We start from the raw sequence: 16,915 nt of genomic DNA, 5'->3' as shown, positions 1-16,915 counted from the left end.
AGAGAGAGAGAGAGAGAGAGAGAGAGAGAGAGAGAGAGAGAGAGAGAGAGAGAGAGAGAGAGAGAGAGAGAGAGAGAGAGAGAGAGAGAGAGAGAGAGAGAGAGAGAGAGAGAGAGAGAGAGAGAGAGAGAGAGAGAGAGAGAGAGAGAGAGAGAGAGAGAGAGAGAGAGAGAGAGAGAGAGAGAGAGAGAGAGAGAGAGAGAGAGAGAGAGAGAGAAGAGAGAGAGAGAGAGAGAGAGAGAGAGAGAGAGAGAGAGAGGAGAGAGAGAGGGGGGGGGGAGGGGGGGGGTGCATGTGTATGTAGATGCGTGAAAGTGTTCCTGAGAAGTGTATTACAAGAAAAGTGACCTCGTATGACAGACAAATATGTTTAAGCACCCAAAAAATAATTTTATGCTCTGTGAGCAACAGCATGGTACAGAGATAAGCTACACAGAGAGATGTGCTTTTCATGAAGTCCAGGTTGTACTATGTGAAAGAGAGATTGGTATTTGGGTGGATTCCAAAAATGTCATAGTATGACTGTGTACACTGAATGTGGGTGGCATTTGTAAAATGTATTCGATTCCAGACCTGTCAATTTTGAATTGCATCAAACAGTGCTTGCTTTGAAGAGGGATAAATATAAGGTGTCAATCCCATATCAGTTATTTGAAAGTAATACATATTTTAGTTCACCAGATTACAACAAAAAATAATACCAAAATCAGTTTACATTTCCACATGAAAAAAAGCCAAGCTCAGCAGTCAAGAGTTAAGAACCTCAATTAAACATCGACAGCAGGCAGGTAAATCAGTTATAGATTACTTTAAGGTCACATTTTAAAATGAAAAAAGGACAGAAGTCCATAACCAACTTTTCACAAATGGTAGGTCACAAACAAACCTAGACCGGTACAATAATTCTGATAAGGTTGGACTCAATATGGAATTGAAATTAATTAAAGATAATTGTTATTTAATATGAAACACTTACGTATAACAGTTAAACTGTATTCTCCTTTTGTTCACCATAAAAAATAGCGACACTCAGAAAGTTGATTTACATGGTTTAGAAATCAGAAACAAGTGATGTTATATTCTTTCTTTCTGAACCAGGTATTATTGGAAAGAAGCATGTGGGTCCAGAACAGGTATACCCATTTGATTTTGCATGGACAGAAGAAAATAATTCCATCTTACAAGTTGGAAGAAATATAACAAGAATAAAGCATCTTGTCCACGAGTTTTTGTCTGAAAATACTACCAAGTAAGTATATTTTATAAAACTGTAATTTTAAAATAGTTGTTCTTGGTGCAAAAATTGGGTCACATGCTGTGCATGAAGATGCATTAATTCCTTTTCTTCTTCAGAAAATGTTTATACCTTCTTCCCCAAAGATAGGGTCTGCACTGATTGCAACATTTTTTTTATTGTTGTTGGACTTTTAAACACTGTTTTTACTTTCTATTTGTACCTACGTTTTAGAGACTTGTTCTGTATCCATCATCAGGGTTGTGTATTTGTCCCTAACTTGTCAGTGGCCCATATTCCCCGAACACTGGATGTGTGTTAGGAAGGCATTGATATGCATGGTTACAATTTAAGGTGTGTTAAAAATAGAGTGTCTGGTAGGATTAGTTATTGGTGGCCAAAGCTCCACCTTGTCTAGTGGTCTAGATAAGACCTGTTTTTGGATAATAATAATAATAAAATCGTCTTTATTAGAGCAGGCATGTTTCGGCTTCGATGGCTGCTCTTAAACAGACCCTTTGTCTGGGTGATTATTACAAAATAAAAATGGAATATAACCTAATTACATGTAAGCCTGATAAACACTGAATATAAAAATATAAATTGAATAAAAAGAAGAAAAAGAAAAGGGATTACATGGGTAAACTAATGGACATAGATATTGAATGTTTGTCACTTTCAACTTTAGTACATGTATAAAGTCAGCTGGAACAATGAATGCAAAATAATCCAACTGTTATTTTTAGTGTTTTTTATAAATTTTATCTTCGAAGTTTCGTTCTGGTTTCCCAGAACTTTTTCAAGCTACACTATACCTGCTGCAAAATTAGTTTGGTATTGAGAGCTGAAGGAACACGCGACACGGTGTTGCCATATCGTGCGGTATGGTACGAAGTGCAGTCGTCTGGTGCTGTGTCGAGGAAAACGTGCTATGAAAAGGAACAACAATGATGAAATGTGTTATTGTTATTGTCATTGTTTTTCGAGGAAACCGGGATTCATTTACGTGTTATGAAAAGGAACAACAATGATGAAATGTGTTATTGTTTTCTCTCTTCATTTCCATATCCCTTACAACATGAACGAATTAACGAAACTAGCATTTTTTACAGGTCATCTTTTAAATCCACTCTGAAAATATTGAATATATTCATGCAATAACCATTTCTTTCCGAAGTCGCCGTTCAAGTCTGCCCATCTTTCAATTATACCGCAACTGAAGTGCACAAAGGTCCAGCTGTAGGGGCGTGTGACTTTCATGGGGGAGACCTGTGGTACTTTGTGGAACTTTTTCAAATATCCTGAGCGACTACGGGGTTGACTCAGCCCAAGTGATTACCTGGGGCAAACCTGGGGTAAAGGCGGTCGGTGAACCACATCACCACATCCACATCACCTCCACAATATGGCCTAAGTCGAGGTCGAGAATGTGTGGAGCCCTAACTCTATATCCCCATATGCTTACATACTTTATATACACATTTGTTTAAAATGTGGATAAAAAAGATAAATCAGTTACATCAGATATATAACATAAGATTATCAAAGTAAATGAATAATAAATAATTTAAAAAGCACTGTACCTTGAAGATTATTCTAGAGGTAAAACACGACTCATCTGTAAATTGCTAATGTTATCGCTATCCGTGCTGGAGCTGTCGTCATCTTCATCTGAGGAATCACTGGAACTACCGATATTTATGATGAGTTCTTCTACACTTTCCTCCAAAATACCCTCATATTCCCATGCATCTTCAACAACTTTTTTGGTGTGGCGCACAACATTTCTTCTATTCTCGGGTGTTACCGAGGCTATAGCTTCTTCAGTCAGTTTCACTACAGATGACACGGTGAATTTTTTGTTGTTGCGACCAACATATCCTTTGATCTTTGCCCATATCATTTCAATTGCATTAAAATGGCAATGGTAAGGAGGGAATCTAACTACTTTGTGCCCATGTTCTGCAGCAATGCTATCAATGACGTACGTAGGAAACTGCGGCTTGTAACGGTTAACGAGTTCGATTAATTCCACCTTCTTCAGGTCTTCATTTACTGGTACATTTTTGCGTGTAAGCCACTGAACAATATCACTTTTTTTAGTCGCCATAGTTGGAGCTTTGTCCAAAAGCACGGAGTGATAACTTGCATTGTCACATATGATAGTGGACGGTGTGTGTAGATTGTCAAGAAGCGAGTCCTGAAACCATTTTAAAAATGTGGCATGGTTCATTTCTTCATGATAGTTCCCCGTTTTCTTAGAAGTAAAAAGCAGACAACAGTTTGGAATGAACCCTGAGGATGTACCGGCATGAAGTAATATTATCCTGCCCCCCTTACCTAAAGGCAATCCCATCGTACCCTCAGGTGTGTCATCAGTCCATTCTTTATTCACACTGTGATTGGCGTTTACCCAGGTTTCGTCAAGCCAAACAATTTCATAAATTGTGTTTCGTAATTCCCCTGAGGAATCTACATCGCCATGCAGAAATGTAAGGTTTTTCCATCAGTATTTTGCGTCCATTAATTTTTTGTATGAGAATCCCAGAGATTTTATGACTGTCCTTAAAGATGTTTTCCCACCTTGAAAAAGTCCCGAATCTTTCAACGAAATGTGCAGTTTCCCAACAGTGGGATGATCTTTTCTCCTATAATAAGAGTAAATATGGCGACGAATAGCGTCTTGCTGAAAGGTACCTAAATTTGTCACGCGTTTACTGATATTCCTCTTCTTTCCTGGGGTTTCCAATTTTGAAGCCTCGCATTGATTTATTTCCACCACATTATATTTTTCTTTCCCTATGGTAACAATGATGTTCTTAGACACGCCTTTATTTACAGATATGATTGGACCCCATTGTTTTTCTCTTGCTCAAAATATTTGCGCACAGAACAAACCATCTCCCGCGTTTGGCCTTTGAGAGGAATTCCTTTACCAAAGGCTTTATTTCTTTTAGTGCATGGCCTCTTTGGTACATTGTCATCTCGATTATTGTCTCCTGTGTTTGACATTCTTCACACAAGCACACGACACACACACACAAGCAGAACACAGAAAATTATGTACAAAAAAATAACACTAAAACAACACGTTATATACAACAAATAATATGCTAAATTCAGTAAACACTAAACAAACGGACCGGTTAAAATATCACCGCAACGCAACGCAACAAACAAACAACACGTCTCACTACTTCCCACAACATGAAATCTGATCGCAAGAACAATCGCCCGATAAGCGGCAACACCATGATAAAAGTTTTCTGTTGCTAGGAAACCAGGGCTTTGGTGAAGCATTGGGAAGATTTTGATTGGCTCGCATGACAGTAACCCACCCTCCCGCAGTGACGTAGACCCCTTTCCTCCACGTGCTTCTCAAGCGTCAATACCAAACTAATTTTGCGGCAGGCATAAGATATACCATACATACGATAACACAACCTCACATGGCTAGTCACTCTACATGTCTAAAGAATGAATAACTCCTTATTTCCTCCTAGGTAAACTAGTTGCAGATAAAATAAATAAAAACCACTAAAAATTACTGTGTTAGATTATTTTTCATCTATAAAAAGTGGTTTATGTGAACCTTTAAGAAGAACTTGGAACAATGAATTAAATAGCAATAGCAATAATAATAAATTGAAAAGACAAAAGAAAGTAATGAAATTTAGAATGTTAATAGTTATAAGATGTTGTATGCACACAGTTGCCAGTTATTACAATGGATATATATTTATAACAGAAAAGCACTTCGCTGCCTTGCTAGTACAGTAAAACCTCATTAATCCGGACTAATGGGGGCATAAGTTGACTGGTTTAACAAAAGTCTGGATTAACTGAAATAACCTAAAGGAACAGTAGAAAGTGCATTAAAATTCCGTTTATAGCAACAAAACACATTTATTATGGTGTATTTAAAGGGCATAGGTCTAATACACTATACAGTACAGTACAAAGTCTGCGGGAAACAGAATTTCATCAGTGGTTGACTGCCTTTTCTTTGGGAAGTTCTCTTATTGACTTCTAGCCACATTTAAAATCTTGCATTCTTCTTTTTTATTCTGTCCGGATTAACGAGGTTTGGTTTTACTGTATATTTAGGTTTCTGTTAATAGCTGAAGGCACTGGATGAATGTTAGAGAGGTTGGAAGGAAATTCCATTCTTTGGTGGATGTAAAGTGTAGGGAAGATTTTCTTTGTAGTGGGCAGACTCCATCATGTCAGAGAGATTTGAGTTTGACGCTTCAAGAAATCAGCTTCAAAATTACATTTGTCTCTGCTTCAGTGCTGCTTACATGCAACTGCAGTCTCTGAATGTTTAGGGCCTATGGTTCTCCCAATGCATGTGCTACACTGTTCCTCGATTGAACTCTGACTTGGCGAAGCTGGCCTGCAGAAGTCTCTTTTTATTGTGTCTTTTAATGGTGCTCTGATTTTAAGTGTAGAGCTTTTTATCTCTAAAGAACATCTACCAGTGCAAATTTAGGTCTTGCGAGATTTTTGATTATTGCACTATGCTTTAAAAAAAATGTCTGAATGCTATGCAGTCTATGGCTTTGGGCTTCAGGATGCATGGTGGTTCGAGTCTCCTGGGGGGAGGGGGATGTAACAATTTTTCTTCTGAGATTTCAGTAAGTGTATGGAATAGCTGACCATCCACAATTGTGAGGAAATTGGGGAGCTATGAATGAATAGTGTAACCCAGTCATGGAAACCTGCAACAATGACTGGGAACTCATCGTGCTGACCACACATCACCCGTATCTGGTTGGATGGTCGCTCGCCTCTGTTCAGGCATGTGGGAGTGAGGCTGGCTGTCAGTAGGTAGGCCCTGGCCCTCAAGGGCTGTTGCACCATGGGTTATTATTATTATTACGTCACATGTATAATTAGGAGTGTGGAATCTTTTCCACGTTGAGAAACACTAACAATGAGACAGTCTTCCTTGAGTGCAATTTATTGATTACTGTGATGCAGTGCTTTAATGACACAAAACCAACCAGGAATTAAATAATTACATGTCCAAATCTTTACAGACCTTTTTTCCTGTATGTGGCATTTCATGATCCACATCGGTGTGGTCATACACACCCAGAGTATGGCAATTTTTGTGAGAAGTTTGGCAATGGAGAACCAGGGATGGGCTATATAGAGGACTGGAAGCCAATTTACTACAACCCAGACGAGGTTCATGTGCCATATTTTGTTCAGGAAACACCAGCTGCTCGACAAGATTTGGCAGCACAATATACAACAATATCCAGGTTGGATCAAGGTACGAGACTTTTTTGTGTGTATCTATGCTACCTTTCTTTCTGTAGCTACAGATCCACTTTAGTGTAAATTTTAAATTAACTACCATGTATGTAATACATATATATCTGCCATCTCTTGGCAGGTTATGGAACTAGAATGACCTTGGTATGATTTACCTGATCATCTTTGCACAATCACACGATACTTGGATCAGCGTGTAGTTTTTGATTGAGTGATTCAATTTTAAATTTTGGGTGCATCAGCACTTAGGCTATTTTGCACCCATCACATTATGCGGGGTCCAGTCCCTTAACCATAACTAAAAGAAAACTAATATTACATAAATGTTGCAGAACTAAAATATTCTTACTTGTGTTAAAAACTTAGGCTGTAAAGGGGCACTCAACACACATAAGGATAGGACAACACACACACAATCCTATAGATAATACCGGGTGTCCGAGAAGTCTTTGTATGAAAACAAAAATTAACTGTATCCGCTATATGCAACATAGACATGAAAAAATGGTACCAAAATGTTCGGAAACTATTCAAGTTTTATTGGCAATAGGAAAGAAATCAATAAATCTCCACGTGAGCACCCTTGGTAGCACGGAGTACATCTAGTTGAAATTCAACTTTTCGCCATGCATTAGCCAACATCAAAGGAGGGATTGATGTGATGACTTGGGTTATCCGTTGTTGCAGAGTTGCAAGATCGGATGCAGGAATTCTGTAGACATTGTCTTTCACATAACTCCATAGAAAAAATCTAAAGGGGTTATGTCTGGAGATCGTTCAGGCCACGCCATCGGTCCATCTCGACCAATCCATTTTCCAGGAAATGTCTGTTCAAGGTAGGAACGAACCTCCAGACTCCAATGTGGCAGTGCACCGTCTTGTTGAAAGATAACATCTGGGTGGTATTCTAGCAATTGAGGAACAGCAAACAATTGCAACATGTCGAGATACACTCCAGATGTTACGGTGTCCTTACAGAAAAAGAATGGTTCGATTATTCTGTCATGCAGCAGCGCGCACCAAACGTTCACCTTTGGGTTGCCCATGGTCGACTTCCTCACCTCATGATGGGGCTCTTTACCCCAGATACGCACGATGTTTGAAACTGTCTCTGCACTGTTTTTTGTGACCTGCTCTCGTGAAACCACAGGACACACTCAGCCTTTTTCTGATTTGTGTACATTTCCGGTTTGCTGGACACTGGCACTGCTACACTACTGCAACGGTACAGAAATCTGAAACAAAAAAAACTTGAATAGTTTCCGAACATTTTGGTACTATTTTTTCATGTCTATGTTGCATATAGGGGATACAGTTAATTTTTGTTTTCATACAAAGACTTCTCGGACACCCGGTAGGTCCAGACACCAGAGCCTCTTTAGTCTGCAAAATGCAGTCCGGGGTGTACTACATGGAAGTGAGGTTTTAAATTGGGTGTACTATGTGGAAGGGTCACCCATGTAGTTTTCCAACATCAGAAAATAAAACAATTTTCATCTGTAATTTAAGATTTTAGTTGTTTCAAAAGGTTTCTTCAATATTATAAAGCCATATTTTCTTACAGGAATAGGTTTAGTGTTGAAAGAACTCCGGAATGCTGGTTTTCAAAATGACACATTAGTTATATACTCATCAGATAACGGAATTCCTTTTCCCAGTGGCAGAACTAATCTATATGATCCAGGTAATAAGTTTTTATTTTGAGCTATTTAAACATTGATACGTTAATTACATGTGATAAGTAATTTTATAAATACTCATTTTTCTTGGAAATATTTTAATTCCTTATTGTAGATTAGGCACGCACAGGAGATGTACTACGTAGAAATTTTCAGCAAAAAATGCAGGCTCGACCAGGACTCAAACCTGGGTGTCTGGCATACCGTGCCATTGCTCTATCACTGAGCTACCGAGCCAGCCTGGCCTCACTTGATTTTTCGCTATCGCTGTTTTACCTGCGTGGAATCATCTCTGCCAGTGCTACTGCAACGGGATCTGTTGGCTTTGAAACACAGTAGACTTTGATGTTGCCTAGATCCTCCCAGCATGATTCCACGCAGGTAAAACAGTGATAGCGAAAAATCAGGCGAGGTCAGGCTGGCTCGGTAGCTCAGTGGTTAGAGCAATGGCACGGTATGCCAGAGACCCAGGTTCGAGTCCTGGTCGAGCCTGCATTTTTCACTGAAAATTTCTATGTACGTGTATTTTAATTCCTGTTTCCAAAATTAGTATATGTGAATGAACCAATAATTAATAATTTAAATTTGTTAGGAGTAATACTAACAAATGAAAATGATATTAAAGAGGAAATAAAAAGCAGACTTAATTTTACTTTTCTCTTCTCGTATAATATCTAAGAAACTTAAAGTTAAAATATATAAAACAGTAATTTTGCCTGTAAAGTGAGAATCATAGAACTTAAGACCTTCTGTAAACAAAAGCACGTGTACCCTAACAGTGTTGCAAACTTATGAGGAAAAAATAATCCACATAGCCTACAAGGTGTAAAAACATTCCATTTGTCAACAGATGCGGAATAAGCAGTTTATCACTGAGTGATGATCTGTTGAAAGTTATTGAATGTATGTTAAAAAAAAAAGTTTAAAAAATGTACATCTTGCCTGGTGGCCGACTTTCAGACTCATCACCGAAGTTCCCTGGCTCGAATCCCGGCATGGGTGTTATTTGTGAGTGTCCCTTCATCAATTTCATCTGATGATCACTCATTCTCATTGTCGGGATTAGCCAAAAGTGGAAGAAAAGCAACGCTCTATTAAAAAAATCAAATACAAAATTTACATCTTATCCCCCAGAAGTAAGACGGTTCCGTACCAAAGGATTAATTTTCTCTCATATTTTACTAAAAAAACCTTGTTAGAAGAATGTGACACATTGAGATAAATTACGTTTTGAAACCAGGGTTTCTTCATTAAATTTATTTGATGTTGGAAAGTGTTATGATTTATTATTATAGATAATGAAAGTAAGCTAATACATATGATTTGATTGACTAAATTAATAATTATGCAGCAGACACCAAGGGAAACTAAAACGGCAACTTAGAGAAGCATAAAAGTGGGGAAAGAAGACTGTAGAATACAGAAATATTTTGAGGCAGTCACATTTTATTGTACGCTACATATAAAATAAAATGCATATTTGGGGGTGAATTTTTAAATATTGTCACATTTTTCTTCTCTCTTGTTGTGAGGTGTTCATCTTAAATCAACCTCCCTCACCCTACGGCCTGCCCTCCTTCACCCGCAAAAGTATTCCGGAGTGTGAGGATGTCACCATCCTTCCCCATCCCCGGAGGATCGTCACTGACAATGTGAAATCACACTATCATATGCCGACAATCGACATACCACTTCCGTTTCTGTACTTGACTTAGTGAGAAGTATTGTGGTTGGCAACAGCCTAATAACGGATTTCTTCCACATCATGTAGGCCGTTCTATGAAAGTACGCTAATGGAAGAAAAACGTGTAAATTACATTGGATTATACATTTTAAAATATATTTTCATTAAAGGTTTCTGTTTATAATAATAATAATACGTGATTATTGTATAAATTACAATTGATCACGTGAGCAGCAAGAAAATAGCGCCAGTTTCGAACATGGCGACTTCCATGCGTGCAGGAAGGAGAAACGTCTCCCTTGTTTTCAGAGTAGTCTTTCGGAAATACAGCCGTTTGAAAAGTGGCAAGAAGCAGGTTGTTCTTAACGTTTATGTGACGTTGTGTCGGTGCTATCCTGAGCAAGCAGTGAAGTTGGTGTCCAAGTGTAATTGTGTGTCTGCACTTTGTGTTTTCGGTGTGGTGAAAGAAAGTAAAACGACCGGTCATGTTGTGAGTCCCGCGAAAAAACACGTTGTTGCTCGTATAAACAAGTACACCGATTTTGAGATAAATGCAATACAACGCGAGGTGCTTTCGTATTCTTTCAATCAAAGAGCCGTCCTGTCCACTGTGGAGAAGATGTTGATAGCGATGATTGATGATGATATCCCCAATTTTAGCAGTCGACGTTAAATCGCCTCTTGTGCCACGTTGAGTTCCTTTTTGGCAAGCAAATTTGACAGACCGAACTCTGACGGGATGATGTCTAGCGCCGAAAATGCCTCAAGTTCAAAAAGGAACTGCTGAATCAAGGTAAGAAAATACATTACTCGCATGAGACGTGCGTAAATAATGTGCTTATTATCGTCTTCTTGTTTTCTAGTGCACGAGAAACCGAGAGAAAGATAAACAATCTCTTTTTATTCCACGGTTTATATTTGTTTAGCTTCTGCTAAAACTGGCGGTATATTTGTTGCACAAAGGAGAAAACAATACTTCACATGTCAACAATGTTGGGCAATAATTTGGTGGAAATAAAACCAAAAGGCTTGAATTACTGAATATATATCTATCTATCTCTCTCTCTCTCTCTCTATCTCTATCTCTCTCTCTCTCTCTCTCTCTCACTCTCTTATAACTTTGGCGCTGTCATACTGAGAGATGGGGGGGGGGAGGGGGATCTGTTAACCCAGTGTCAGATTAATTGAACTTTTGGCGTAGAAAAATATGTTCATTCTTGAACATGAACACGTATTTAATCACTTGTAGAAAATTTATTATACTTCAATGTGTAGATTATCAGTTAAAATAAGAATACGTTTTTTCATGTTACGTAAAATTAAAGGTTGCGAGTGAGCAGCATATGATGGCCACACCGTTCATGAACAGCTGGCGCGGAGTGATATGTTACTCAAAGTAAGACGGTTGTTTACAGAAGGTCGGAAGGTTCGTGCGAAACTTGGTCCCTTACATTAAAAGGGGAACATAAATTAAGAATATTTGAAAATAAAACCCTTAGAAAAATAGGGGAGTGGAGAAGGTTACCGCCGTGCCATGGCACTACCCTCAGAAGAAAGGCATACATAGCCCAACTATTGTTAAATTAATACATTGATAGTTTACACACAAGGAGATTCGAATCTTGCAATCGGTCAAGCTGAGGTGATGACCGCTCCAACCACAGCCCCAACCTCCTCACTGCATCGCCAGCTGTTTCGTACTCTCGGCGAGGCAGCGGTCCTCGCCACTCAAGAGCTGGCTTGACCAAGTTGAAACACGTGAGAAGTCTCAGCGAGTAACATTTCCACCATGAGCCGGGAAGAAGGTGGCAGGGGGTGGTGTTAGCCAATGGGGTTAGCCCATAAGACACCACCCGTGCCCGTTTTTGCTTTGGCACAGCGAGGGAATTTTCTCAGTGTTGACACAGTTGCCATCTTCAGAGATAAGTCGCTAAATACGACGGATTTGTAAGACCCGTTGGGGAAGTAATTCTTGAAAAAGGTACTATCTACTTTTCTGCCAACTTTTGGAGAAACGAACCTAGTATTTTTCCAAAGTTAAATGAACATTTTGATAATAGATAGATGCGCCTAGAGGGCCATCCAGACTTTCTAAAAATATAAAAGTAAAAAATCCTATGGTGATGCGAGTTTTCTTTGGCATTTCAACAATTTCTTTTTACATCAAATGTCTGGAATATTTTCAACATCCAGTTGGAATACGTGTGCATGGGGGAGAAGGTGAGAAGATTTGTTTTCCCTTCCTCTTGTAAGTGTGTTTTTAGTGAAGTGTCCTGTAGTGTATAAAGATAGGTTAGTGAGTGAAGATGAATCGTATTAGTGTGTTATTACTTAAACCCACACTGTTTTCCACGTTACCAAACGAGGATAAATATCTTAGCCAGTGGGGCAACCTCAAGGAGGGAGCGGGGGCATTGCGGAGTTTTTTTGTTGTTTTTTTCGATTTCTTGATCACGTTGGCACTACCCATCCATCATACTTGCCGCCAGCTGCCACTGCTTGTAATAATTGTAATTTTCTCAATTTTTCATTATTTCCTATGTCTTTTTTCTTTGCAGGATTGTCAGAGCCTATGCTAGTTTCATCACCTCACCATACTAGTCGTCAAGGAGATGTAACTCATGCCATGACAAGCCTCCTTGATATAACACCAACAATATTAGATTGGTTTGATATACCTATTCCAAAGTACCACATAATGCATAAGGATCAGCCAGTGGCAATAACTGGAAAGTCTTTATTGCCCTTGTTGGATAATGGTAAGTTTTATGTATAAACCTTGATTTTTTTCTTTCTTTTGAGGATGGCTCAGTGGCTGAATGTGTTAAGTGGTCAATTTTCAATATTGCCACCAAAATTCCCAGATTCAAGCCTTGACCGTGCCATTTAGAGCCAAAGTGATCACCAATTTGGCCTTTGTGCAAAAGAAATGACAGTAAAATTTTTGGACTTTTTCTGTTTGTTTTTGAGAGGATGTATAAATCATTTTGGTTTATACAAAACCATACCTGCACTAAAATTTACTTAAAATTAAATAATTATGTAAAAATTTTATTTAAATTTTAGAACCAGCAACGGGCTACGATGCTGTGTTTGCAAGCCATAATCTCCATGAAGTGACGATGTATTACCCAATGCGTGCTGTTCGTACAAAACGATACAAACTGATACACAACTTAAACTTCAAAATGCCATTCCCGATTGATCAGGATTTCTACTTATCACCATCTTTTCAGGTAAGACCAAAGCAAGAGTGCTCAAGTGTGAGTCCGTGTGTCAAACCCACAAAGTTATGAAGATCTAGGATGAAACATAATATGCTCCAATTGGGAATTGTATCTACAACTGTTCATTATATTTAAATTTCTACTCACACTATGTTATTTTCCTTATCTAGGTCTCTGTCAGAAATTTCACAAAAATACATTTCCATCTAACAGTAGTATTATAGAGCTCTATCCAAGGTTGTGCAACAAAGTTTAGTACGTATTAGTTAATACAAGGTCCACCCATAAAAAAATTAAAAAAACAACCTTTTTTTAGGAAAGAAAACAAGTAATTACCTTCAAAATAATCACCAGAGGAGGCAATACACTTTGACCAGCGTTTGTACAGGTCTTAGAAACATTGTTGATAGTCATTGACATTAAGTGTTCGCAAAATGCACATAACATTTAATTTAATGCCCGCGATGTTGTCAAATCATCACTCTTTCATAGCCATCTTAAGCTTGGAAAAAGGAAAAAATCAGCAGGCGATAAGTCCGGAGAATATGGAGGGTGACCGATCACTGTCACTGAATGCTTAGCAAGGTATTATTGTACAGACAATGCGGTATGAGGCCGAGCATTATTGTGTAACAGAAACCATTGGCCAGAATCACAGAGGTCCTTCCTAACCTGCTTCATCCTGTTTCTGAGTCAACCAAGTACTTCCTTGTTCATTATATTTAAATTTCTACCCACATTTCACACAATGTTATTTTCCTTATCCAAGTCTCTGTCAGAAATTTCTTGTAATACCACTGATTGACTGTTTGGTTTTCAGGGACAAATTCATGGTGGATCAGTCCTTGGGAATCACAAAATGCAATCAGCAGCACCTTTGTCTTCGATTTCGGTTAGGAAGGACCTCTGTGATTAAATGTTACGCGTATTTTGCGAACACTTACTATCAACAGTGTTTCCAAGACCTGTACAAACGCTGGTCAAAGTGTATTGCCTCCTCTGGTGATTATTTTGAAGGTGATTACTTGTTTTCTTTCCTAAAAAAAAAGTTAATTTATTTATGGATGGACCTTGTATATTGATGTATAGAAGAAAAACACCACAATTCCCATTGCTGTAAGACATTCAGAGAGGTGATCTTCTAAGCATATAGGCAGTCAATGTCAATAATGGTACCTTGATATTTTAATAATATCTACTCAGTATTGAAATTTCGCAAACATTAACCAGAGCCTTACTCCTTCCCCCTCTGGAAAGTTCATGTTTGGTGAAGATTACATATTTCATGTCTGTAATTTAATTATAAATATAATAAATAACCTGCGGCGTAACAGCCTGTGCGGGCCAGTGCCTACCTACTGACTGCCAGCCACATTCCCACCAGAGGTGGAAGATTATCCAACCAGTTATGGGGTGACGTGTGGTCAGCATGACAAACCCCGATTTGTTGATGTAGGTTCCTATGATCAGGTTACGCTACTCATAGCTTCCCAATTTTCTCATACACAGGCCGAAATGTCATGAAAAGTTGCTACATTCTGCTGGAAGACTTGAACCTGTACCCATCTTGTAACCAGAGCCCAAAGCTTGTACCTTAGACTGCATGGTGCAGGACTTGTACTTTCATTACAGTGGCAATTTGTTCAGTTAATTATTAAAGGATTGCTCGAGGTTCCTGACAAAAATGCCAGAATTTCAAATTCATTTTTTGAGGAGGAGCATATTTGAAAAAGAGAATTTATCATCACAGGTATCACTAGTAGGGTAGAGGTGAATTTTCAACTTCCATTTTTTGGAATTTCTCATTTGACAAATTGATGACAGGTCTCTTAGCTGGGGCAACTACTGAAGAAGGGATGATGTTTATCAAATTAATAATTTTGTTCTCTTAATATAATATAGGGAGCATATAATACAATCACAACTATTACATTATGAATTGGTTTCAGGATCTACTGAATAGGACTCAGAGGGGTCAACCACTAAATTGGTATAAGACATTACATTCTTACTACTATAGAAATGAATGGGAGTTGTACGACCTGAAAAATGATCCTGAAGAAAGGTACAATGTTGCCAGGAAGCTTTCATACAAGGTAAACAATTGTATAATTTGTAGGAATAGACTGATTCGAAATTTTTGTTGATATATTGGAACCACAAGCAAAGAAACCTGCGCAGACCCGCGACTCCTGTACACTGTACTCCCACATGGAGGGAAGGGGAAGAGTGGACCCTGTTTCCTTATAGCCCGAGCTGAACGGAAGAAGGGAAAGCTGGACGGGGACTTTTGGTCCAAAGTTTTTTCCTTGTGGTCGCTCTATACCAACCACGTACTGATATCAAATATTCCGATCCGATATAAAATCAGCCAGCCTGAATGGTTAATTTCCCTTGTTAATTAATGTTCATAACTAGGTGACTGCAATATGTTTTGCCCTAGAGAAATAAATTGTGTACTTTACAAAACCAAGGTTTTTTATTTCCTAAAACAAAGTAAGGTGTCAAGAATTTTTCACTGAATTACAGGTTACTAAATTAGTAAATTAATAAGAAATATTAGATCGGAATCGGTATTTTTATTGATAAACTCACACACTGATATGCCTATATCAGCTGATACCAGAGTAAGGTGATCTGATTTTTTTTGGAACGCCAAAATGTCCTTTTTTTGTGACTATGACTTATCAGCATAAACTAGTACATAATGCCAGAAATATTCGAAAAATCAAAGGTGGAAAAAAAAAACACCAGGCGATTGTTGGGCAGAAATTATTTCACATTTTAACATCAACAATGTGCCATATTCCAATTTTGTTAAATTATTGGAGTGTCTTCTCTGTCTACCTGGAACTAATGCCCCACTGAATGAGTGCTTTCATACATGAATGGTTTGTGGACAAGTGACAGGAATGCTCTTTCAGTACAAACTTTGAAAGCTGTGTTGAATAATAAGGTAAACTTTAATCATATGTGTGCAAACTTTTACAAAATGCTATTTGAAAAGAAAAATGTACTGGAGAAGATCCATTCATCCAAGTAATAACCGATGGCACAACAGCCCATTGAGTACCCGAGCCTACCTACCAACTGCCAGCCTCACTTCCACCTGAAGCTACTCACCTGCGGTGGGAGATCATTCAACTAATTACGGGGTGGCGTGTGAGGCATTCATCAAAGTATGACTTCTAATTCTAAAGGACTAGGTTGGAGTGCAGTGCATATTACCATATTCTAAGTTATTTACACACTATTTATTTATTTAGTTTTCAAACATAAGTATTTATGACAAAACAGTTTTTACATTAAAATCTGTACAATTTTCCATACCGTTTTTCCTCAGGTAAATGTGAAAAATGTCCCGTTTTGTTGTTTTAAAAATCTGGTCACCTTACACTAGAGTCGGCTAGAGAGTTAGTTAGTTAGTTAGTTACACTAGAGTACCGATTAATCTGTCCCATATACCTACTAAACAGATTATAAAAATTTAAATAGTTTAAGTTACATTTATACAAGATATGAATGTACAACCTTTCACATGTCAGACATGAACAATTTAAATGTCTTCTCATTGTGTGATGATGACTTTCGTAACAACTCATAATTTCAAGCCAACCTCCATGGCAGAGTTTTTAGCACAGCACACTATGACATCAGGGGTCCCAGGTTCGAATCCCAGCCTGGGTATGTGTGCTCTTTGTGAGTGTCCCTTCATCAATTTCATCGTATCATCACTCATCCTCCTTCATCAATTTCATCGTATCATCACTCATCCTCATCATTTCAATTAGCCAAAAGTGGCAGAAAA

At 38.3% G+C, this 16,915-nt stretch overlaps 1 protein-coding gene and 1 non-coding gene across 2 annotated transcripts in view; both read left to right on the top strand.

The window, feature by feature from the left end:
• Sgsh (N-sulfoglucosamine sulfohydrolase) overlaps positions 1-16,915 on the top strand; it is a 33,694-nt gene that overhangs the window by 14,958 nt on the left and 1,821 nt on the right. Inside the window, exons 4-9 of the mRNA XM_083125569.1 lie at positions 1,099-1,249; positions 6,277-6,515; positions 8,082-8,201; positions 12,439-12,639; positions 12,947-13,116; positions 15,057-15,203. Of these exons, the coding sequence (XP_082981695.1) occupies positions 1,099-1,249; positions 6,277-6,515; positions 8,082-8,201; positions 12,439-12,639; positions 12,947-13,116; positions 15,057-15,203 (1,028 nt within the window). The remainder of the gene's footprint in view (positions 1-1,098; positions 1,250-6,276; positions 6,516-8,081; positions 8,202-12,438; positions 12,640-12,946; positions 13,117-15,056; positions 15,204-16,915) is intronic.
• TRNAT-GGU (transfer RNA threonine (anticodon GGU)) lies at positions 8,617-8,688 on the top strand. Its single transcript has one exon. It is a non-coding gene; the product is annotated as a tRNA-Thr (tRNA).

This window comes from Lepisma saccharinum, chromosome 7, assembly GCF_977018435.1.
Source record: "Lepisma saccharinum chromosome 7, izLepSacc3.1, whole genome shotgun sequence".
NCBI lineage: Eukaryota > Metazoa > Arthropoda > Insecta > Zygentoma > Lepismatidae > Lepisma > Lepisma saccharinum.
Note: the sequence above shows the minus strand (reverse complement) of the source record. Positions and strands in the feature narration are given on the sequence as shown.